The sequence below is a fragment of the Apium graveolens genome, chromosome 5, assembly GCF_009905375.1.
Source record: "Apium graveolens cultivar Ventura chromosome 5, ASM990537v1, whole genome shotgun sequence".
NCBI classification, from domain to species: Eukaryota; Viridiplantae; Streptophyta; class Magnoliopsida; order Apiales; family Apiaceae; genus Apium; species Apium graveolens.
The window spans coordinates 5,033,262-5,057,448 of record NC_133651.1 but is presented as its reverse complement, the minus strand read 5'-3'; the positions used below and the strand labels follow the sequence as shown (position 1 = coordinate 5,057,448).

The 24,187-nt window shown below is 34.1% G+C and overlaps 1 protein-coding gene across 1 annotated transcript; it reads left to right on the top strand.

Moving 5' to 3' along the window:
• Positions 1–12,262: 12,262 nt before the first annotated feature.
• On the top strand, positions 12,263–13,396 carry LOC141659683 (uncharacterized). The gene is made up of 2 exons (XM_074466609.1): positions 12,263–13,049; positions 13,170–13,396. Exons 1-2 carry the CDS (start codon positions 12,263–12,265, stop codon positions 13,394–13,396), a joined length of 1,014 nt encoding a protein of 337 aa, XP_074322710.1.
• The last annotated feature ends 10,791 nt before the right edge of the window (positions 13,397–24,187 follow it).

The following is a 24,187-nucleotide window of genomic DNA, read 5'->3' as shown; positions in this document are numbered from 1 at the left end:
GAAACTATGCTCTCTGAGTTGGATTCTTCAGAATTTAGATTTTCAGAACTATCAGAACTTGGCTTATCAGAACTTGGCGAATCAAAACTTGAAGAGCCAGATGTATGTTCTGATGCTTCTTGAGATGTGGTTATATCTTGAGTATGCCCCCCTGCATAGGTGCATCTTCCTTTGGCGTAGTCACCTTAGTTTCAATAACATCAGAGTTTAATCCATCAGAGTTTGCAGTATCAGGATTTAGATTGTCAGGATTTTCAGTATCAGAATTTGAGTCTTCATTTTCAAATCTTAGCTGATCATGATCAATAAAATCTTCAAGTCCGGTAATCTTCTTATCATCAAAAGAGACATTGATAGATTCCATGACCACTCTTGTTCTCAAGTATAGACTCTGAAGGCTTTTGTGGAAAGTGGATATCCAACAAAGATTCCTTCATCAGCTTTTAGATCAAATTTGGATAGTTGTTCAGGATGAGTCTTAAGAACAAAACACTTGCATCCAAATACATGAAAATACTTCAGATTTGGCTTCTTTTTCTTCACATCTCATATGGTGTTTTTCCTTGCTTGTTAATGAGTGTCGCATTCTGAGTAAAACAAGCAGTCTGCACAACTTCAGCCCAGAAATAGGTTGGAAGCTTTGCTTCATCAAGCATTGTACGTGCAACTTCAATGAGAGTTCTATTCTTCCTTTCAACAACTGTATTTTGATGTGGAGTTCCAGTAGCAGAGAATTCCTTCTTGATTCCTGAATTTTTGCAGAACTCTTCCATTATCAAATTCTTGAACTCAGTACCATTATCACTCCTTATTATTTTCACAGAATCTTTGACCAATTTATCCAGTTGCATGACATGATCAATCAAGATAGATGCAGTTTCACTTTTTGTGTGCAAGAAATACACCCATGTGTATCTGGTGAACTCATCAACTATGACCATAGCATATTTCTTCTTTGCAATAAACATGACATTTACTGGACCAAATAGATCAACATGTAGCAGGTGATAAGGCTCAAGAATTGATGATTCGGTCTTGCTCTTGAATGAAGATTTTCTTTTTTTGGCCTTCTAACAAGAATCACAAAGGCCATCAGGAGCAAATACTGACTTTGGTTGTCCTCTCACAAGATCTTTCTTGACTAGATCATTTATATTGTTGAAATTTAAATGAGAGAATTTCTTGTGCCAATTCCAGCTTTCTTCAATTGATGCTCTACTCATCAGACAGATCGCAGAACCATCAGTACTTGTTGAAAGCTTGGCTTCATAAATGTTACCACGCCTGTATCCTTTCAGAACAACTTTGCCTGTAGATTTACTTACAACTTCACAGTGTTCTTCAAAGAAATCCAAATGATAACCTCTGTCACAGATTTGACTGACACTTAGCAGATTGTGTTTAAGTCCTGAGACCAGAGCTACTTCTTTAATGATGACATTCCCAAGATTGATATTGCCATATCCCAATGTTTTTCCGATGTTGTCATCTCCATAAGAAACACTTGGGTCAGCCTTCTCCACAAAGTCTGATAGCAGGGCTTTATTTCCAGTCATATGTCCTGAACATCCACTGTCCAGAACTAGGATGTTTTTCATGTTGCTCTGCAATCACAAAGACCACTAATGATTAGTTTTAAGGACCCAGACATGCTTGGATCCTTTGGCCTTATTAAGTCTGTTAACATTTGCAACGGATTTAGCATCAGAGTTTTTGTTAACAATTTTCTTATCAGAATTTACACTATCGGCTTTGAATCAGAAATTACACAAGAAGGAACAATGGTAACTTTCTTTAAAGAAGATTTTATTTAATAATAATCATAGTACAAACTATGATATTCCTTACAATTATAAATGGAATGCCATAAACTACCACAATGAAAATATGGATTTTGTGGCTTATATCTAATAGACTGACTCTTAACTCCTGACTTTGAAGGTAAGGAGTTTATGTTCTTATTCTTCCTGCAAAAAGAAGCCAGATGGTTAGAACTTCCACAGTTATGACACGTTTTCCTAGGAGCCTCAGGAACAGGCTTATAATTATTGCTTTTATTCACACCTTCCTTTCCATTCCTATTTTTCCTAGGTGATTTTACCTTGTTTGCATTCTTAACATTTTTCAGCTTATGCTTAAGCTGCTTCTTAGTCATTAAGCCTACGTTTACTTCAGGTGTCTTTTCCTGTTTTAGTTTATCAGAAGTTAATTCCTTTTTAAGTTCCGATTTCTCATTATCAGACTTTACAACTACAAACTTAACAGGTTTTAACTTTGGCTTTTGTTTAACAACTACAGGCTTAATATCTACAGTTTCTTTATCATTCTTATCATCTCCATAACCTAAGCCCTCTTTCCAGTTTTCACTACTTAACAAATTCTGAGTTGTTCTGCCAGAGTTAGTCCAAGTCCTGATAATCTCTCTTTCCTTTTCTAACTCAGCTTTTAGAGATTCATTCATTTTAAGCACTTCATCCCTAACATGGAAAGCATCATCTCTATCTTTCTGAGTTTGATGGAACATGACTAACTCTTTTTCTAAATAATCATTCCTCTTTTTGCAAGCAAGATTTTCAGAAGTTAATCTTTCACATGTTAAAGTTTGATCTCTATAACTAATAAACATGGTTTTAAGATATCTTCTCAACTCATTAATATTATCAGTATGAAAGGCATAAGTCATTTGAGGTACCTTTAATTCAGCAGCTTCAGAACTGCTTTCAGCACTTGCCTTATCAACATTTGCCATCAAGGCATAATTCTCCTCACTTTCGGAATCCGAGGTGTCAGTCCAGCTTTTCTTCTTTGTGACAAGAGCCTTGCCATTGTCACTCTTCACTTTCTTGTAATCAGGAGATATGTGGCCTTTCTCACCACAGTTGTAGCATTTGACATTTGTATAATCTCCTCTGTCAGACTTTCCTCCTCTGCCCTCAGATTTTATGAAATTCTTCTTATCAGAACTTGTGCCTTTCCTGGAATACTTCTTTCCATTCCTGAACTTCCTGGTATGCAATCTTTGTGATTCCTTTCACCATAAGAGCACACATGTTGGGTCCCAATGAGTTTGTAGAAGGGGGGGTTGAATACAAACGTTACCAAATAATCGAATTAAATGCGGAATAAAAAATGTGAAACAAAATTCAAGTTAAATAAAACTTTTATTAAACTTGAAAGGTGTTACAACAACTGTATCGATTACAAGGAATTAATCTCAAATTAATTATCACAAATCTAGAATAAATTCGACATGAACTTTTTCTATTTTTGTAATAAAAAAGATTCAAATGCTAAACGCGATTTGAGATTAAGTTCTAGGGATTTTAATCCGCTAGATTGATATACAAGAACAAGATAAAGATTTCTAGTGGATTAGATTTAACATTACAATCTAGAAATTATGATCTTTGAAATAAGCAGATGAAGAATAATATTTTTCAGAGGCGGCTGCTCTTTGTTCTTGTCTTCTCTCTCTTTGTTAAAAATGACTTCTGCTTCTATTTATCAACAGCTGAGTTAATTGAATTGGAATGACAATCCTTTAAGCTTGTATGACTTTCGGTAGGACAATTGAATGAACTAGCAAGACAATCAGAATGAACTAGCAAGACAATCAGAATGAACTAGCAAGACAATCACCCTCCTGATGTAACTTTCGGTGTAACAATTGAATTTGGCCTAGCATGACAATCGGTATGACAATCCTGATTGTCATGCTAGTTCATTTTCAATTGTTTTGCTGATTTAAAGCTTAAATTTAATCCAATTAAACTTCTGAAAATTCCTAAAATTCCTAGAATTAAATCAGAATTAATTAATCAATTAATTCAATTAATAAATAAATTATTCTTTGCAGATATAATTTATTTTCTTAATTAAATTAGATGAATTAATTAATTAATAGAGAATTAATTCTAGTCTTGAGCAGCAACCATTCTTCTGCAAATCTTCTGAAAATTACTGAAAATTATGAATCAATTCCACCACTTCAACGTTGACACTCGATGTACTGTCTGGTTCATGAGTGACTAACTTCCGTGACGTTTCTTCATGTCTTGACTTTGACACTTTGATTTTCTTCAGATTAAATCCTTGTAATTAATTGATACCCTAACGAGATCTCTGTCACTTGATTAAATCCACGATCTTGATTTATATCACTGAGGCATGATCAACTTCTTGAACTTCTTCCAGTGAATTAACTCCTCAAGTCTGTAGATGAACATTGTCTCTGAATCCTTTGACAGATATTACTTTGCGAGATCTCTCTGACGGTCGATCCACTATTTACTTATTACATTCTTATTTGAGTTGAGTTGAATCCTCGAATATACAAATAGGTCTATGACATATGACTTACAATCTCCCCCTATTTGTTTGTTAGGCAATAACACACAAATACCTAGAGGATAACTCAACTAACAAATAAGAAAAAGATATAAACATACATGCAAAGTAAATAGCAGAAAAGTTCTGGATGAGATTTAACATTTTCCAGATTCCAAGTAGATGTTCCTCTAGACTGAACATATCTTCAAGTAGTTCCATCTTCATTTGTACAACCACATTTCCTGTTGAGAAGCCCATATCTCTTGCTTCTCCCCCTATGAGAATCAACTGATTAAGGAAGATCACCTTCGTTTTACCACCTCTCCCGTACAATAGGATCCGCAGATAAAAACCAATGGTACTCCCCTAACTGCTTCTTCCCTTATCAGAAAATCACCTTGTGTTTACCACCTCTCCCGTACAATAGGATCCGTAGTTAAAAACAACAATGGTGTGGTGTAGTGTACATTTAGGACCTTTTTCTTCCTCCCTGCTATTTCTCCCCCTTAGTTGAGGAATCCTCCAAACTATTACTTAAGCTTTTATCTCCCCCTTAAAGAAGGAATGTATGCCGTCGTCTGAAGGAGTTCTCATATTTCACTTGGTTGGAAAAGAAATAACAAGTAGTTTCTCTTTCTTCCTCACTGTGAGTGTGTGATTGTGTTTTAGTGTACCTCACATGTGTTTCACTCTTCTCTCCACTCGTGTTTACACTCTTTCTCACAAGTGTATCACTCTTCTCTCATAGCTCCATAATCCAGCTGTACCTGCAAGGAAAATCACCTGAGCCATCCTTAAGGAGGTCACAGGTGGTGCAATGGGAGTTCACAAATCCCCATCCTTGTTAAACTCGTCAGATAAATCTGAGTCATAATCTACAAGTTGCTAGTTTCCCTTTTAGGGTTCCAGATTTGAATTCTGGGAAGGTAAACAATGATCCAAAGAATTTAGCATAAAGATCACAGTTCCCTTCTAATGCCTGTGAAGACATTTCCTTGTGACTCATCAGGTAATATCTGAATCATTATCAACAAGTTGCCGATCTGCACCTATGTCAGATCCACTATCCGCAGATGCATCCAGGGGATTTAAGCCTGGGGAGGTAGACACTGACCACTGACATATGGCTTTTGGATCAGTATCCTCTCCTAACACCTGTAAAGGCAATTGGTCCACTAACGAACCTTGAACAATCGAATCTAACCTTAAAATGGTCGAAACTCTTGTTTCCGTCAACTCATCCTTTGTGTGTGTAACTTCTCCTTGTGCATCAAGAATTGATTATGTTTGAAGTGGTGACACTACATCGGATACCTTGGCCGACAGGCAAAATTCAATAGACTCACCCTTTTGAGAGAATGAATCTAGTAACTGTTTTTGTGCCTTTTCAGCCATTACATCTTTTTGAGAAGATGTATGGGGGCTAGCAGTTGTCTCGGTTTAAATACTACTCATCTATGTAGGAGACAGAGCTACTGGGTTGACTACAGAACCTTCCTTATGTGGTGCACTAAGGCACTATCTCCCTCACGCTCATTCATACTACATTTAGTGGTAAGAGAGTGTTGGTTGGTTCTGTTTTTGTGTTTATCTTTACAGTCTGGGATAGACGTTGTGGGTTTTCAACCTCATGACTGTCAATGAAAGAAAGTCAATGGAGACTGAACCTGTATCACAGAACATATGGTAATAGAGAGAAAATGATTTACACTAGTGATTTCAAAAGATTTTACATGAAATAAGAAACCACTAATGTAGAAAGAAGTTTGATTTTATTTTTCAATATGAATGAGTTTTTGATAAAACATTGATCACTTAGGGTAAAGTCTAAGTAATTCTCATTCATATCAAAAGCTTACAAATATCTGCAACATAATGTTAACAAGATATCATTGACCGATACTTGTCAAGTACTTTTAGATACTAATTGTTATGTTGCATAATCAATATACCACTGCACATATAAAACAATATGATTGTGCTTAGTGATAAAAGAGTTATAAATATGACGACTCTACTAGTTCATATGAAATTATAACTTCTGTTAGAGTGCCATACCATGTCGTTGACGATTGCTTGAGCAGTATACTAGTTCATACCAACCTGAATTGAGATTGTGAAGAAGAGATTGCATAGTCCAATAGATCTGCAACTGCAAAGTCCATGAACTGTGGTGCACTGACTTCCTCTTTTAACTCACCAACCAGGAGTACACTTGTACACATCTTACTAGAGTACAATTCCAAGTGTAATGTGCAGCAGGTGTCTGATATGTCGTAATATTCTCAAGTCTCGTCACTGGTGCTATATGTTAGATGATGCTTCCTGATAATAACCTAGCACAATATACAAAATTATAATGATAACATTCCCAGCTTGCAAACAGCCATATCCCTCGGATAAACCTTTGCTGTTATCTCCAAAGGTAATCAGGGGGCCAGCTTTCTCAATCCACATTTGATAGCAGGGCTCTATCTCCGGTCATATGTCTTGATGATCCACTGTCAAGAATCCACACTACCGGTTACACCTGTTTAATGCCCTGCACTTCAAATGGATTAGACCTTCTTCGGAACCCAAACTTGGTTGGGCCCGGCATACTTGTAGAACTGTCCTTTGTCAGGCAAAACAACATTTTTAATTTTAATTGTCTCAACTTTCTCAATGACTGAACATTTGACCTTGTAAACAGCCTTAACAAATTTCTGTTTAAGCTTAGGCACAAATGTCTCCTTTCTAGCCTTAGAAGGACTAGCAGTCTTAGACCTATCATGCTTCTTGTTATTCACATGCTGACGAGGAGTAGTCTTATCATTAGACACATGCTTACCATTAAAATAAGCATACATCATATTAAAAGCACAAGACATACAATTAGCAACACCACATGCTTTATGAGAGTGATTAACAGCAGGCAATTTATGCATGGTAGACATGGCATTATTGTTATCCAACTCATGTGTGTCTGAGTTAGTCTCAGTTGCTTTCACAACTTTGACTGGAACTTTCGACTCACTTGACTTGGAAACAATCTTCTCATTAGCATGATCCTCAGCACGTATTTCTTCTTGAATAACAGAAGAGGTCGCATCAAATGGTTCAGCAATTGATGCTTTATAGAGGGGTTCATCAACACCCTTAAGCACATGTGATACTTCCCTCCCTTTAGCACAGACATGAGGAGGGGAGTTTATGCCTAATTCTCCAATAGCAGCATTGTAATCATAACCTATTCCAGATGTTTGATTAACAGCTTGCTTACTGTAGAACTCTTTAGCCTTCGAACAAGAATTGAAGTAGGCTCTAACCTTAGTCTCAAGACCGGTGATCTTGTCTTTGAGAATAGTTTCGAGTTTTCTATAACAGTCAACTCTATTCTCTAGAAAAGATACCTGTTCTTTTAATTTGTCTTGATTAATGTGCACAAGTCTTAATTCATTGACCTCTTTCTCAAGGTCTGTGATCTGTAAACTTAACAGTTCATTATCACGACGTGCACAATCTAAGTTACCTCTTAGATGATAAACCATTTCAGCATCAGAAAGTTTTACCTCTATTCTTGACGATGAAGCTTTTCCATCAATAGCCATAAGAGCAAGATTTCCTTCATCTTCATCTTCACTGTCAGTATCATCCCAGCTTCTTCCCTTTGCCAGATAAGCCCTTTCAGAGTTCTTTCTTACTTGCTTTGGCTTCCTACATTCTGTGGCAAAGTGTCCCAACTCATTGCAGTTATAGCATCTAATGGTGCTTCGATCAACCATCCCTGTTTTGTACCCACCACTGCTGGTGTTAGAGGATGAAGATCCACCTTTCTGGAATTTGTTGTAGTTGGACTTGTACTTAAGCTTGGGATTCCTCCTGAATCTGACATGGGAGAATCTCTTGACAATTTGGGCCATTGATTCATCTTCCAATTGCTCCAGCTCTTCCAAGGAATAAAAATCATCACTTGATTGATTTGTAGTAGGAGGATCATATTCTGCTACTAACTCATTTTCCTCACCCTTGGAAAACTGTACCATTCTTTCTAACTGTTGAGATTGTTGTTGTTGTTGACCTTCAGCTACAAGTGCAGTAGATGTGCTGACCATTCTATCCTTCCCGTAGACTTCCTTCTGTTGAATCTGCTCCAACTCATAGGTTTTTAACACTCCATAGAGTCTGTCCAAAGAAATCTCACTCAGATCTCTAGCTTCTCTAATGGCAGTGATTCTATGTTCAAGATGAGCTGGCAGTGTTAAAAGGAACTTTTTGTTGACCTCCCTGATTGAATAATACTTTCCATTGATATTCAGGTTGTTGATCAACGCATTGTACCTCTCAAACACTTCAGTAATTCCTTCTCCTGGATTTGATTTGAAATGTTCATATTCAGAGGTTAGGATTTCCAACTTGTTCTCCCTAACTTCCTCTGTGCCTTCATTAATCACCTCAATAGTTTCCCACATGTGTTTGGAATTTTTACAGTTCATCACATGTCTGTTCATCAAGGGATCAAGGGAATCAATTAATATTAATTGAAGGCTGGCATCCAAGGAGGCTTCTTCCTTCTCAGCAGGAGTAAAATCTTCAGGCTCTTTTGGATAGGTTCTAGCTTCAGTAGTCACCACACCATCTATTATTACCTCCGGTTCAATAACCATCGGAGTTTTTATACCCTTCTTTAACAAGTTTGAATATTTGGGATTTGCAACTTGTAAAAATAATAGCATCTTCTTCTTCCACATGATATAATTCTCTTTATCAAATTGTGGAATTTTAACGGTTCCAACTTTATGTGAAGTCATTATGAATTTTTGAATAAATAAAAATTCAAGGAGTTGAAAAATCACAAAAGTCTAGGATCTTGATTTGTTCGTTAATCAGAAGGCTCTGATACCAATTGTTGGGTCCCAATGAGTTTGTAGAAGGGGGGGTTGAATACAAACGTTACCAAATAATCGAATTAAATGCGGAATAAAAAATGTGAAACAAAATTCAAGTTAAATAAAACTTTTATTAAACTTGAAAGGTGTTACAACAACTGTATCGATTACAAGGAATTAATCTCAAATTAATTATCACAAATCTAGAATAAATTCGACATGAACTTTTTCTATTTTTGTAATAAAAAAGATTCAAATGCTAAACGCGATTTGAGATTAAGTTCTAGGGATTTTAATCCGCTAGATTGATATACAAGAACAAGATAAAGATTTCTAGTGGATTAGATTTAACATTACAATCTAGAAATTATGATCTTTGAAATAAGCAGATGAAGAATAATATTTTTCAGAGGCGGCTGCTCTTTGTTCTTGTCTTCTCTCTCTTTGTTAAAAATGACTTCTGCTTCTATTTATCAACAGCTGAGTTAATTGAATTGGAATGACAATCCTTTAAGCTTGTATGACTTTCGGTAGGACAATTGAATGAACTAGCAAGACAATCTGAATGAACTAGCAAGACAATCAGAATGAACTAGCAAGACAATCACCCTCCTGATGTAACTTTCGGTGTAACAATTGAATTTGGCCTAGCATGACAATCGGTATGACAATCCTGATTGTCATGCTAGTTCATTTTCAATTGTTTTGCTGATTTAAAGCTTAAATTTAATCCAATTAAACTTCTGAAAATTCCTAAAATTCCTAGAATTAAATCAGAATTAATTAATCAATTAATTCAATTAATAAATAAATTATTCTTTGCAGATATAATTTATTTTCTTAATTAAATTAGATGAATTAATTAATTAATAGAGAATTAATTCTAGTCTTGAGCAGCAACCATTCTTCTGCAAATCTTCTGAAAATCACTGAAAATTATGAATCAATTCCACCACTTCAACGTTGACACTCGATGTACTGTCTGGTTCATGAGTGACTAACTTCCGTGACGTTTCTTCATGTCTTGACTTTGACACTTTGATTTTCTTCAGATTAAATCCTTGTAATTAATTGATACCCTAACGAGATCTCTGTCACTTGATTAAATCCACGATCTTGATTTATATCACTGAGGCATGATCAACTTCTTGAACTTCTTCCAGTGAATTAACTCCTCAAGTCTGTAGATGAACATTGTCTCTGAATCCTTTGACAGATATTACTTTGCGAGATCTCTCTGACGGTCGATCCACTATTTACTTATTACATTCTTATTTGAGTTGAGTTGAATCCTCGAATATACAAATAGGTCTATGACATATGACTTACAACACAGCTTCATCATCTCTTCATCAGCATCCGTCTCAGGCAAGCTTTCAGATTCTGAGTCATCATCACTTTCAGAACTTGATGACTCAGTATCAGACTTTGTGAAGAGAGCTTTACCCTTGTCTTTCCTTGAGGTAGCTGCCTTGGGGGATTCTTCTTCAGCCTTAAGAGCAACTGTCCTTGACTTTCCTCTTGCTTCTTTGTTCCATCTCAAGTTCATGAGTCTTGAGCATTCCATAAATTTCATCAAGAGTTGTTTCATCAAGATTATAGTTGTCTCTTATTGTTGTTGCCTTCAAATCCCAGCATTCAGGAAGAGCTAACAGGAATTTAAGGTTTGAATCTTCAAGATCATACTCCTTATTAACCAGTGACAAATCATTCAAGAGTTTGAAAAATCTATCATATAAATCAGTCAATGACTCATTAGCCTTTGAGTCAAAGTGTTCATACTCTTGAGTGAGTATTGTCTTCATGTTCTTCTTAATCGTATCCGTTCCCTGACATCTTGTTTCCAAAGCATCCCATATCTCCTTTGCAGTCTTGCAGTTTATTACCCTGTTTGACATTACATTATCAATAGCACTATGCAGTAAGTGTCGTACCTTAGCATCCTTAGCAATTGATGTGATATCTTCAGCAGTGTAATCACTCTTCTCCTTTGGTACTGACTTTGCTGTTTCACCTGTAACTGCAACAACGAGCTTTGTTGGTTTGTGAGGCCCTTCCTTGATTCTATCAAGATATTCTGGATCTGTAGCTTCCAGAAACATGGTCATCCTCACCTTCCATATGGCATATTCAGATGGTCTCAATATGGGAACTCTAATAGTCTCATATCGACTTTAAATTTGTGTCTTTGGAGGTTCTTCAGCTTTGGTGGGCTTAGTTGGAGTTTCTGCTTCAGACATGATTGTGTTTGGATCTTAAACTGTTTGTGTGTTAACAGATAGGCTCTGATACCACTTGTTAGGTCACACACACACTATAGAGGGGGGTGAATACAGTGTATAGCACAATCAAATCGAACTTTAATAACTCAAGTAACAGAAAACAAACTTTATTGAAATATTAAACTTTGTTACAGTATGGAACTGTTCTCTCTCAGTGATGAACAAATATCACGAGAGCTGCTAGGGTTACAATGAATAATCTTCTCGATTGTGATAACACTTATAGTGTAAACCCTATGTCTGTGTTTATATACTACACAGTTACAAGATAATCGCTAATTGATATGGAATATAATTCCGCTTCCTAAAATATATCAATAAGATATCTTTTCTTCCAAGTATTCTATTATTCATAGAATTTCTTCTTCATGCATATCTCTTCTTATGTTTGTCTTGATCTTCTTTCCTTTAACCAGCTGCCTTCCTTATCTGAACATCCTTCAGTACTTGAGTTCTGATGTCCATCTTCTGATGATTATCTCCTGATAATATAAGTACTGATATCCTTAAGTCCTGACTTCCAGTAAGTACTGATTTATCCTTTTTAAGTAAGATCTGAAAACTAAACATAAATCACATTAGCCATGACATTATCAAATATATCTAACAATTTCAATTATGGTTTATATCGAACTCTATGTCATTATAATTTATATTAAATTCAACTTCTTCTAACAACCTTGGCTGTGTGACAAAGATAATCCTTATGTTGTGACTGATAAGCAAGGCCTAGAGATTCAGAAAGTCAGCTCTCTGTTTTGCACTAACAGTCAAAAATGGGACATGGAAATTATAAGGGATATGTTCACTGAAAGGGATCAAAATTGCATCTTGAATATGCAGGTAGAAGAGGGTCTGGACAGGGATGTGGTGTACTGGAGCAAGGAGAATACATGTGTGTACTCTGTTAAGAGTGCGTATAATCTGCTTCAGGTGATGAAAGGATATGTAGTTCCAGGTGATGATGAATCAATTTGGCGCAAGCTGTGGAAAATTAAGGCTCCGCCTAAGGCTCTTAACATGGTGTGGAGAGCCTTAAGCAATAACTTACCCACGATAGTACAACTGAGAGGCAAACAAGTCCAAGTTAATCAAATTTGTCCAATCTGTCAAGAGTATGATGAGACCATATTGCATAGTATTATTTCCTGTAAGTTTGCTTCGAGTTGCCGGACTATTGTGTTTGCAGGTTATCGCATGGGGGAACATAATAGCTTTGCGAATTGGTTTAATACAGTGTTGAGTAGTGGTAGCCAGACTACAAAAGAGGAAATAGGATCAGTGTGTTGGTTGATATGGAGAGCAAGAAATAAGTTTGTATGGAATAGAAAAGCAACCTCGGTTAATAGAGTGGTGCAATTGAAGGCAGCCCAAGTTATGTCTACGAGTGCCCTTCTTCAACCTGGTTATGTTGGAGATGGAGCTGTTATTTGGGTGAAACCACAGAGGGATACTATTAAGGTGACAGTTGATGCAGCTGTTTTTGAAGATCGAGAGGAAGTTGCTATTGGCTTGGTGGCTCGAGACTATACTGGAGATCTGGTGCATGCTCACACTCGAGTGTTTAAAGGTCTGAAATATGCAGAATGAACGGAAGCAATGGCTGTTAAAGAGGCTCTAAGTTGGAGTGATAGAAGTGGTTAGCAAAAGATTGAGTTAGATTCCGACTGTTTGGTGCTTGTACAAGCAGTTAGAAGTAGAGTTCAGATGCGGTCACCTTCTGGCCAGGTTATTGAGAGTTGTCGGAGGATTCTTCGTCGTAGAAACAATATTGTTTTGCATTTTATTAACCGGTCTACAAATAATGTTGCCCATCAGTTAGCTAGGGTGGCTTATTTATACCCAGATCGTAATTTTGATAGGGAATCTATTCCTATCGAAGTGATGAACTGTATTGTGGGAGATTGTTATAATTAATATAATCTTACATTTTGTCAAAAAAAAATAAAAAATTCAACTACTTCTACCAATTTATATTTTAATTCATACCAAGTTCTATATTATTCTAATTTGTTACTTCATGCTAAATTAATAAGCAAACTAATTATAACTATTAAGATTTAGTTGATATGTCATGTGAATCGGGCTAAGATAAAATAATAATACTATCGGTCCTCCTAAAAAGATTATATAAATGAAATTGGATAAACATAATAATATATTTTATGTATCCAGGATAGAAAAATACATTATACAATTGATTCAGACTAACACAAACTAAAATAAAAATACAATTCGACCAACAAAAATAAAATAATATATACTAATTATTCAGTCTAAAATAAATTATCTTATTGATCCAGACTTTAAAAAAAATAAAATTAAGCTAAAAATAATTAGTTTGATTTGGTCGGTGTATTGGGCATCGAGCTAAAAAAAATTATGTAAATCACTGATCCGAGATAAATCAAATTAATATTAGACTAAGTATAGTTCGTATCATATTATTGTGAACTAAAAAATCAAATTTTAATTAAAACATAAATATTTTTTTAAAAAAAAATACACATAAAATTATCAAAAAAACTATATCGTTCAATCAATAATATTGTCTTTTTCAAATATCTTTTATAGAATTATAGTTAATCGATTAAGTAATCATCATGCTAAAATAATATTTTTTAAGGTCCCAACATAATGAAGACATTATATTTTTACCCTCAATATAATAATTTTGTTATAATAACATTTATTCCCTTACCAATGCTATCACTTTCAATAAGTTTAAATGTTCTAAAAAGTTATGAACATATACGTCTACTAACATAATTATTATGAAGTCATATCATTTAAAATTTTAAATGAACAAAACTAAGAACTAAATTCAATTTTTTTTAAAAAAATTATATAATATTAAAAAAATCTGTGCGATTCGTGCATCGCACGGGTTTTAAGCTAGTTATATTAAAGACGAAACATTAAAAGTTTGGTTATTGGTGGTTGTTGGTCATTGATTACTCAATGTAGAGTCGTTAGATCAAATCGACAAGAACCGTTAGATTTATTTTTAAAAGTTAGTATTATTTAAGAGGTATAAGGTTTGAATCCTGCTAGTAACATATTAAAACTATAAAAATTACTATTCTTTAAGAGGTATAAGTTTCGAATCCTGGCAGCAACATATTAAAATTAAAATTTACAATATATAATGACAAAAATAACTGTGTATCACACAGGTTATATATTAGTATATATCTGTGTGTGAAGAAAACCACGGGCTGAGGTATTGTATCATTATTTAGCGTTGTCTCGCTTACTGTTGCTTACTGTTACTTACTTTTATGTATCATTATTTACGTCGGACACACATATTTGTGCGCACACACAAACCGGAGGTCTTTTGAGGAAACAACCTCTTCATTCTTTGGAATGAGGGTAAGGCTGCGTGCGCTATACCCCCCGCACAATGCCCTAGACGGTATTATTGAGTACGATTGATTGATTGATTGATATATATTATATTTAATTTAATAGAGTTTTAAATACTTAAATATTAAAGTTAAAATTACATAATCTTATTTTTAATTTGAATATGTATGATTTTTAATTCAGATAAGATAGTATATAATTATTAGATTCGAACCATTATATTTTATAAATAATAATAATAATATTTGTTATTTGGTGTTTCGAACCTGAAAATTTTGTATATTTATTATAATAATAATATAAATATTTATTGTTGGCGTGATTTGAACCTAAAAACTTGAATAATATATTCTTTTGTTATTTTGATCTAACGATTATGACTATGTGACTAAGAAGATTCGACAGTCGAGATTGAAATGAATAAACGAAACGAGATATATTCAAATTACAAATTATACAACGGCTACGAACAGTGCTTCAGATACTACAAATACCGAAATAATTCTCAAAATAGTTAGCAACAAACATGTCATATTTTAATTAACGGAATTATTTCTCAAATCCTTACATAGTACATAGCTTAAAACCCCGTTGCGGTTACTACTCACAATACATTACAGGTTCTCTCTAAAAATAAGAAAGTGTCTTCGTTGTAAATTACAAGATGCCCTTCCCTAAAACTTAGCTCTCCTTTTGTAGAGTAAGGCCGAGATTCTATTACAAGACTAGTAATCTTCTAATAATTTATAAAGTAGATGTTATCTGCTTTCCATAAAGTAGATGTCTTCTGCTTTTCATAAAGTAGATTCCTTGCCTTTTTAAAAAGATAAGATGCTCCATTAAAAATGAAGTCCTGGTTTTGCTTTGAGCAGTATTCCTGCTTTAGGCAAAGGTCCTTTGTCTTCTGCTGAAGTGGAGGGGTCCTCCATTATGATTTTTCCAGATTCTTTGTCTGGAGTGGTGATACCGCAGATTTGACATTCGAGATGGATGCCAAATTTGCTTATTTCCTAATGCTTTTTCTTGCAGAAGATTTCTTGATGCGATCCAACAACATCTTTATGTAATAATTGCCTTCTGAAAGCGACAACTTTGTTGTAGTCATCTTCACTTAATCCTTTATGGGAATAAGAGGTCATTAAGGCATGCGTTGTAGCTAAATTGACTTTTAGCTTATCTTCCTTTCGAACACTAAACAACTTAATGATTAAAATCAATAACTTATTTTCAGCCAGTGCTCCTAAATCATTCTTCTCCAGTGTAGCTTCCATTGCTTGGCTTGGAGAATAGATCTTTTCCTTGGCAGGACCAACCTGAATATAATGTAAAGGTTGATTAGGTGGACAATCGTATTCTTCTTCATTTTCCCAGCATATAATGGTACTAGTGGTTTTGATGAAGAGGTCGATCTCTTTTCATTTAAGACAGTTATTTTTAAATATCTTGACTACCTTTCTAAATTCCTTGGGGAACCTAGAAATTTCTAAAAGGTTATTAGCAGGATAAACTTGTGCTAATAGTCCATATTGGTATGCTTCATAGACCATGTCTGGATTGGCATTTGGATAGAAATTGAAGTAGCTAACATTCTTCTTGTTTGTGGTGAAGAAATGTTCACTAACGAATTCCTTTTCAGTGGCTATTCTTCCATATTGATAAAGATAATTAAATCCTGAAAAATAAGATTCAATGGTATCTTCTTCCTTCTGCATTAACAGCTGCTGAGATTTTGGAATGTTTCCCAAAATAGTTTTGGTAGAACTTTCTTTTAGGTGAGTTATTGCCCCCGCATAAGTTGGATGTAATGCTTCTACAGAATTAATCAACTGGAGAGGTGGCTTGAATTCTTGTGTAGTATAAATATTTGCTACAACTTTTTGCTTCACCAAATGATTTGTACTTCTTATGTTTGATGCCTGAGAATCCTTTTACAGCTTTCTCAGCTATCTCCCATGTAGTGTATATTCCTACATTAGGACCATTAAACACCACATAATAGGTTTTAGGGCCTTTGTATCCGTTCGGGACGGTTGAAGTATGACCTTCAGTCTTTGTAGAGATTTGAATTCTCCCGTTAGGCCTCAAATTTAAATTATACGTTTTTTCTAACGTTATGGAGGTTTGAACCTCAGTCTTGCTTTCTGGCAAAGCAACAACCTTTAACGGATTTGTTATTTCTTTACCTGGAGCCGTTTGCTCGGGAATAGACTTATCTTTGTTCATTTCTGAAGATGGTGATGAAGTAACCATTTGTTGTGAGGTATAAACCTCAGTCTAGATTTTTACCAAATCCACAGGTGTCAACGGATTTGTTGAGCCTTTACCGATAGTTGTTTGCTCCGGGCTAGTTTCAGAATTGTTCATTACTGAAGAAGGTTCTGAAATCTTCTTACAAATTCCATTTCAGCACGAATTATATGAAGTTCATCTTGTAACAGCTGAATTTTCTTCATAACAATAGCTTCTCGCATTGCTAGTTTGTCCATAGCTATAGGCTTATGGTAATCTCAAAGAAAGAGATGTATGTAGGCAAAAAAGCCTTATATGTATTCAAGATTTGGAATAAAGATTTGTTGGTGCTTTCTTTACCCTGAATTCCTCTGTATTTATAGCCTGAAAAGTGGCTTTGGATTCTTGAAAAATAGTGTAAAACAGTGTAAAACATCACATCGTTATAATAATGTGTTTACCTGATCTTTCTGAAATCCTCTTGTTAAAAAATTTGCTAAACAGTTTTTAACTCCTTCGATGTGCTCTACATCAAAACTGTAGCGAGATAACCATTGCTGCCATCTTATTAATCTTCCTTTCTTATTATCTCCCTGTAACTTAATACGAATAAATTAAGTGAAGTTTCTATTATCAGTCCTTACCAAAAATTTGACCGGAGTTAGATAAATAGAAACTTTGTTAATGACTCTAATGACTGCCAGATATTCTTTTTCATTTGAATGATAATTTTTCTCGGCATCTTTAAAGCTTCCTGAAGCATATCTACATATTAATTCTTTATCAGAATTAACTGCTTTGAGAACTCCTCCCCAGTATTCGCCTGAAGCGTCTGTCTCAATGATAAGCTTGTCATCTGGTTCTGGATGATAGAGTTTTGGAAAACCCTTGAGATTCTTTTTTACCTTACAAATGTAATCAAAATCTGAATCTTTCCATTCCCAAGGAATATCTTTCTTGAGCTTAACCTGCAAAGGTGCACGAATTGCTGCAAGTTTTGGAATATAATCAGATGCATAAGTTAATATACCTAAAAACCTTTGCAACTGTTTTTTATCTTCAAGTTTGTTCAAAAATTTATTAATATGTTCCAGAATATGAGCTTGAGGACAGTGCGTTCCTTGATCAATTTATAACCTTAAGAAACTAATCTTTATTTTAAAAAGTTGTGCTTTCTTCTTGGATAAAATTATGCCAAGATGTTGACATCTCTTTAAAACTGCTGTTAAATTCCTTAAATGATCATGTTCATTATCACTAAAGATTAGGATATCATCAACATAAACATAACAAAATGATTCAAATGACCTAAATGCATCCTGCATGTGTCTTTGAAAAATGGAAGGAGCCTGTTTAAGACCAAATGGCACCACGATCCATTGGTAATGTCCTTGGGGACATGTAAATGCTGTCAGTAACTGTGATTCTTCGTCTAGCAATACCTGCCAAAAACCAGATTTACAGTCTAATGAACTAAACATTTTCTTACCTCGGATAAGGGTGAAAAGTTCATCCTTATTTGGTAGGTTATGGCTGTCTCCTATTGTAGCCTCATTGATTGCTTTATAGTTGACTACCATTATTTTCTTTCCTCTTCTCTTTTCAGCTTCATTTTCTAAAAGAAATGCTGGAGACATATGAGGTGATTTACTGGGTATGACGATCTTCATATCCAGAAGTTCTTGAATTTGTATGCCAAATTCTTTACGATCTTGTGGGTTGTACTTCATAGGTCGAACCTTGATTACAGTTTTAGGATCTCTGAGTTTGATTGCTGCTTTCATCCATTCCTTGGTCTTTGTGGGATCCAGTGGATTTTCCGAGCAGACAGAGTCTAATAATCCTTCGATTATAGTCTTCTTTTCTATATCAAGAATTAAATTTTTACAATCATTTAATTCTTTGAATCTTCTAATAACATCATTCCCCCTTTGTAAAAGAAAATTTTTATTAGTGCTGATATTAATAGCATCAGGTTTTTTGGTTTTAGAATTCTTTTTCATTGATTCTAGAAAACCTGGAACTCCAACTTTACGAGTTGTTGTTATTTTTCTGATATATACTTCTTGACCTGAAAGGGTTAGTATAATCATTTTTGTATACTGAGTGAATGGTTCATATAATTGGTAAAAATTATTACCAATTAAAAAATCTATTCCAGCTTCCTGTTGGTAAACAGTAGGAATATGAAATATTTCACCTGCTATCAGTATATTAAGGTCTTTACATACCTTGCTGATTGTAATGGTGATCCCATTAGCAATTTTAGCTTGTATAGGTCTTTCTGCGTTAATCCAATATTCTGGTGGAATAACATGCTTACTTGTTATGCAAAGGTTGGAGCCTGTATCAACATAACAATGGAATTCAATTTATTTATATCCTGTAAATTTTAATTTACCTGAGATATAAATAGAATTTGGATTAGTGATGTTGGTCATCACTTCTTCTTCTTCAGTCGGATTCTGAGGAAGTTGATTCATTAGAATCTGACTCTATTGGTCCAGGTTCCAATTCTTCAATTGAATATACTTCTTGAGTGTAATATCCCGTAATTTTTAGAATTAGATTAATAATAGAATAAAAAGAGATTAAAATTAGATAAGGGCTAGGATTTAAAATTTGATTAGAGTAACGGGCCTAAAATTTGGATCAGATTCTAATATGGATAACTTGTAGGTTAATATATAGGGTTTGGTATTGTTATAAATACACCATATTCATCTTCCTCATTTTTAATATAAAAATTTGTAGGGCTCTTCTCAGCAAAAATCAGCAGTCTTGTAAAATTCATAGAAAATTCATCGTAAGTCAGAATTCAGTGATCCTGGACTTTTCGGAGAGGTTTTTTTGTTCTGTAAAACTTTTGTGGTTATGTTTTTCGAGATAACGTCGTTTAGATGGTCAAAAAGAGTAAATTCAGATATGGTCAGGTTTGTAGGTAAGTTTTCGATCGATCTTGCTAGATTTTCAAAATCGTGTGATATGTGTATATTTAATTATCAAAACTTGGTCTAAGTGATTATATATTTGAGAGTATTATGTCTTAAGTTATATGTATTGTTGTGTATGTGTGGTGTCTAAACGAAATTTTTTTATCTTTGATTTGGGCCATGGTTTGTGAAAATATCGAATAAGAACTTAGGACCGTAGTCACCGGATTGTAGTGACAATTTTCAGAAAATTTAGGACCGTTATCACCGGGTTGTAGTGGTCGTGGCATGAGTTATTGATTTTGAATTATTGTTGTTTATGTGCTATATGTATCGCATGTATCGAATAGGAATAAGAATATGTATCGAAAGTGTTTGTTTCGTATATCGTATATCGTATATCGTATCGTATAGATTATCATATTTTGTTATGTGTGTGTGTGTGTTACTTGGCCTACTAGTTGGATCAATTGTTTTCTTGCTGGGTTGTGTAGCTCATTACTTACAATTTCAGGTTTCACCTAAGAGTTCGAGTTGGTTAGCATTGGAGTTCGAGGACTTAGAATTGAAGTAGATTGACCTTTTGGACTTCCACTTTTAGTTGCGCTTTTGTAAAATTAGTCACCTTTGTAATAGAATTTTGGATTAATAATTATATTGAAATTTAGTTTTGTATATAGATTTAATAGTCCGGAAGTGCGGGCTGTTACAGTTGGTATCAGAGCGGGCTGTTACATTGAGTATCTTCATAAGGGTCTTCAATAAGAATATATCCTAAAGAATAAACTTGTTCTAGCATTTGGACCTTGCCGTCATGCTTCTTCCTATTAGGGCATTCATTTGCGTAATGTCCTTCTTCGTTACAGATCCAACACCTGCAATTTTTCTTGCCTTTTGGGCAAAACTTTTGCTTATCATTAGAAAATTACTTGGAAGATTTTTTCTTGAAATACTTAGCTCGTTTATAAGTCTTTTTCTTCTTGATAAACTTGTAATTAGTCTTATGTTTATAAGACTTCTTCTTGTAGGGCTTTTTGTAAGAAGATTTCCTACATCCATACTCAAATGGTTTTTCGATAATCTTTTCACAACACTGTTTGCTAAAAGATTTTAACTGCTTCTGTTTCTTTGTTAAATCGAAATTTTTTGAGATTCCCTCTTTAACAATTCTTTGAGCATAAGCTAAACTATACTCTGCTAGACCAGTAGCTTCTAGATTAAATCTTTCTAGAGCTTTTAATCCTGCCAGTGGAATTTTGAGGAGATAGTATTTTACATACTTCACATATTCCGCTTGGTCATCTAACTGGTATAGATATTTTTTATAATCACAGAAAAATTGATCTAGGAAACATATATCGCAAAGCTGCATATTAGTGATCCTAGTTCTTGCTTTTTCTTTTATCCTTAATAACTCCTGCAGCTTATCAGATGCTTGATTAATTCCTAAGAACATTGTATAGATGTCATCTAATACATTTTCAAAGGCTGTAATGGGGCTCATGACTGGTTCCCAAGCGGTGTTTTTAATAAAATTATTAATGACACCTAAAGTCTTATGTTCGATCAATAATAAAACTGTGTTTTGATCATCATAAGCATCTTTATTAGTCTGAATAATAAGACTAATTTCTTTTGCCCAAACGTCTATGAGCTCTTTCCTGTTTGGATTTCCATCAATATTTAAGATATTATTACCAAAAATATTAGAATTTCCTTTAGCCTCAGAATTATTAAAAAGATAGAAATTAACTTTTCTTTTTCTATTTCCTTCAGATTTCTTTGTACCTGATGTTTCTCCAAATTCTCTTTTTGGTGAAGGAGGTGCTGAAGTTTGATGAGTGTCCATCCTGAGGTTTTCCATTTCCTCATCTTCAGAACTATCAACTTCTGTTTCTTGAAGGTCTTCCTGTTCTTCAGAACTGAAACTTTCAATTGTGTTAAGAATGTTGCAATCATTAAAACCAAATAAAGATTTTAATTCATTATTGTCTTCTATTTCTTAGTTGGCTTTAGATTCATCATCTAACTCCATTAACCTGATTGCTTATTCGAGGACCTTATAGTTGTCATTATTAACCTGCAATTCTTCTTCTTCTATGTTATCCCAGAAGAATTTTTCTACCATTTTTATGTAATTCATGTTGATTTCTTATCAACACTGAATGGCCATGTCAGGCTGCCAGGATTTTTTCCTGTTCCTAACTCTTCGTTACCGACACTATAGTTAGGGTAACTATATTTCCAGATTCTTGAATTGTGCTCTAGATCTTCATCTGTTGTGATGATTTCTTTTCCTTTCGGCTGCCTTTATTTGAGGGCTTCAAGGATTTCATGGTTGCAAGAACATTCTTGAATTGTTGCTTTCAATTCAGTAATAATCTTTGCTGCTGTTGCCTCAATGTTATCTGTAACATGATTAACATGCTGATTTTTAAGCAACCTAAGGATTTCTCCTATTTGAGGCTTAATATTCTTATCGAAATCCTCTAGTAGTTCCTTAATGCTCATCCTAAGATTTTCTTAAGGTATTCTATGATTTCTTTGAATTTGTAGTCGATAACTTCATTATCATACTTAGTATTTCTTAGTTGTGACAACTGAACTTCTAATTTTTCAATATCAACATTTTGTTTTACTAAAAGTTTTTTTATGTCTCTTAAAATTTCTATTTCCACATTACTCCCCCCTCTAAAATAAGTAGAATATATGTTGAAGATACTAGGTAATTTTGAAAATTTTTCACTGGGATCTTTACTTAGTTCGAAGTAGGACAATAAGTTGTAGATTCATAATAAGCATCTTCCTGTAATCTGGTTAAGATTATTCATTGAAGAAACAATAGTGTTAAGGCTATTACTTCCCACAACACCAATGAATACGTACTTCCTTGGTTCAAGGTCTATTCCTTCTTAAAATTCTGCTTTAAGCAAAAATTTTATAGCACCTAAGTGAACTACACTGATAGTAGATCTTATCTTAGAGTCTATTTTCAACAAATTTTTGCTTATCTCTTCCTTAGTGATTAAAGGTAGATAAACTAAACCTGTAGTATCTTTTATATCTACATGCATTTCTTTGGTAGAGATATTATAAAAGATACTGTTTTTCCTTTTAAAACAATTTAACATAGGAATGTTAAATATATTTTTTTCTTAAATCGAGTCTGCTACTTTTGATTTTAGAAATAATTTATTGCTTTACCAAAAAGCTTGCTTGAAAACCTTTTTCATTTTCTGAAAACTCGATTTCCAAATTGTTCTCATCTTGAGTTTCCTCGAGAAGTTTTTCTGTTAAAAAACTCATTTACGGATTCTTAATAAGATCATAACTGAGAATTCTTTTAAGAGAAGATATCTCTGTTTCTATTTGCATAGAATATCTATTATAAAACCGAATTTGTTCAGTTTTAAATTCTTCAAGATCCCAGATAAGAAATCTAATCCTTCTATTATCTTTGTTACTGACAATATTTCTAGAAACCTGTAAAAGGTGTTTTAAGTATTGATGGTTATTCATGGAAATCATGGCATTTCCAGATATATTTACTAACCACGAATGATTATTGCTACTCATGAAATGAGAAGATTTAAAAAGATTTAACACTTATTAAAAATACAGAATTCTAAGTATTTGTATTTGCAGTAAGGTTCAATAATATAATACCTAATTTTGACATACCCGAGTCTTTGTAAGATATGATCCGAGTATTCATTCAATTATGTAGTTATCTTGGTGTTGATTACTCCAACTTCTTCCCTCAACGACCACCTGCCTAAACGGTATTTCGCGATGACTTACTCCCTCCAGGATATAATCAAACCTCGATACTGAAAAATTAAATAAACAAGACTCTGATACCAAAATGCGGAACACCAAATAAGTATTGTCAAAACAGGCAAATATTATTTATTATAATCCATTATAATTTCAGAAATAACCTATTAAAAATCAACATCTCATATTTTGAGAATATTTCGGGGACATATAAAATTAGTCTTAAATTATTAGTTGAGCAGAGAAGAGATGTTTCGTATGTAGTAGTGCCAACATGAGGAATCTTGTACTTTGCTGCATACGACCTCTTTTGCATGCACGAGAGTTGCATATTGATTGATTAAGACAGAGGTTTGGTGTGTACATGACATGAATCATGTACAACCAATGCCAACCGTTT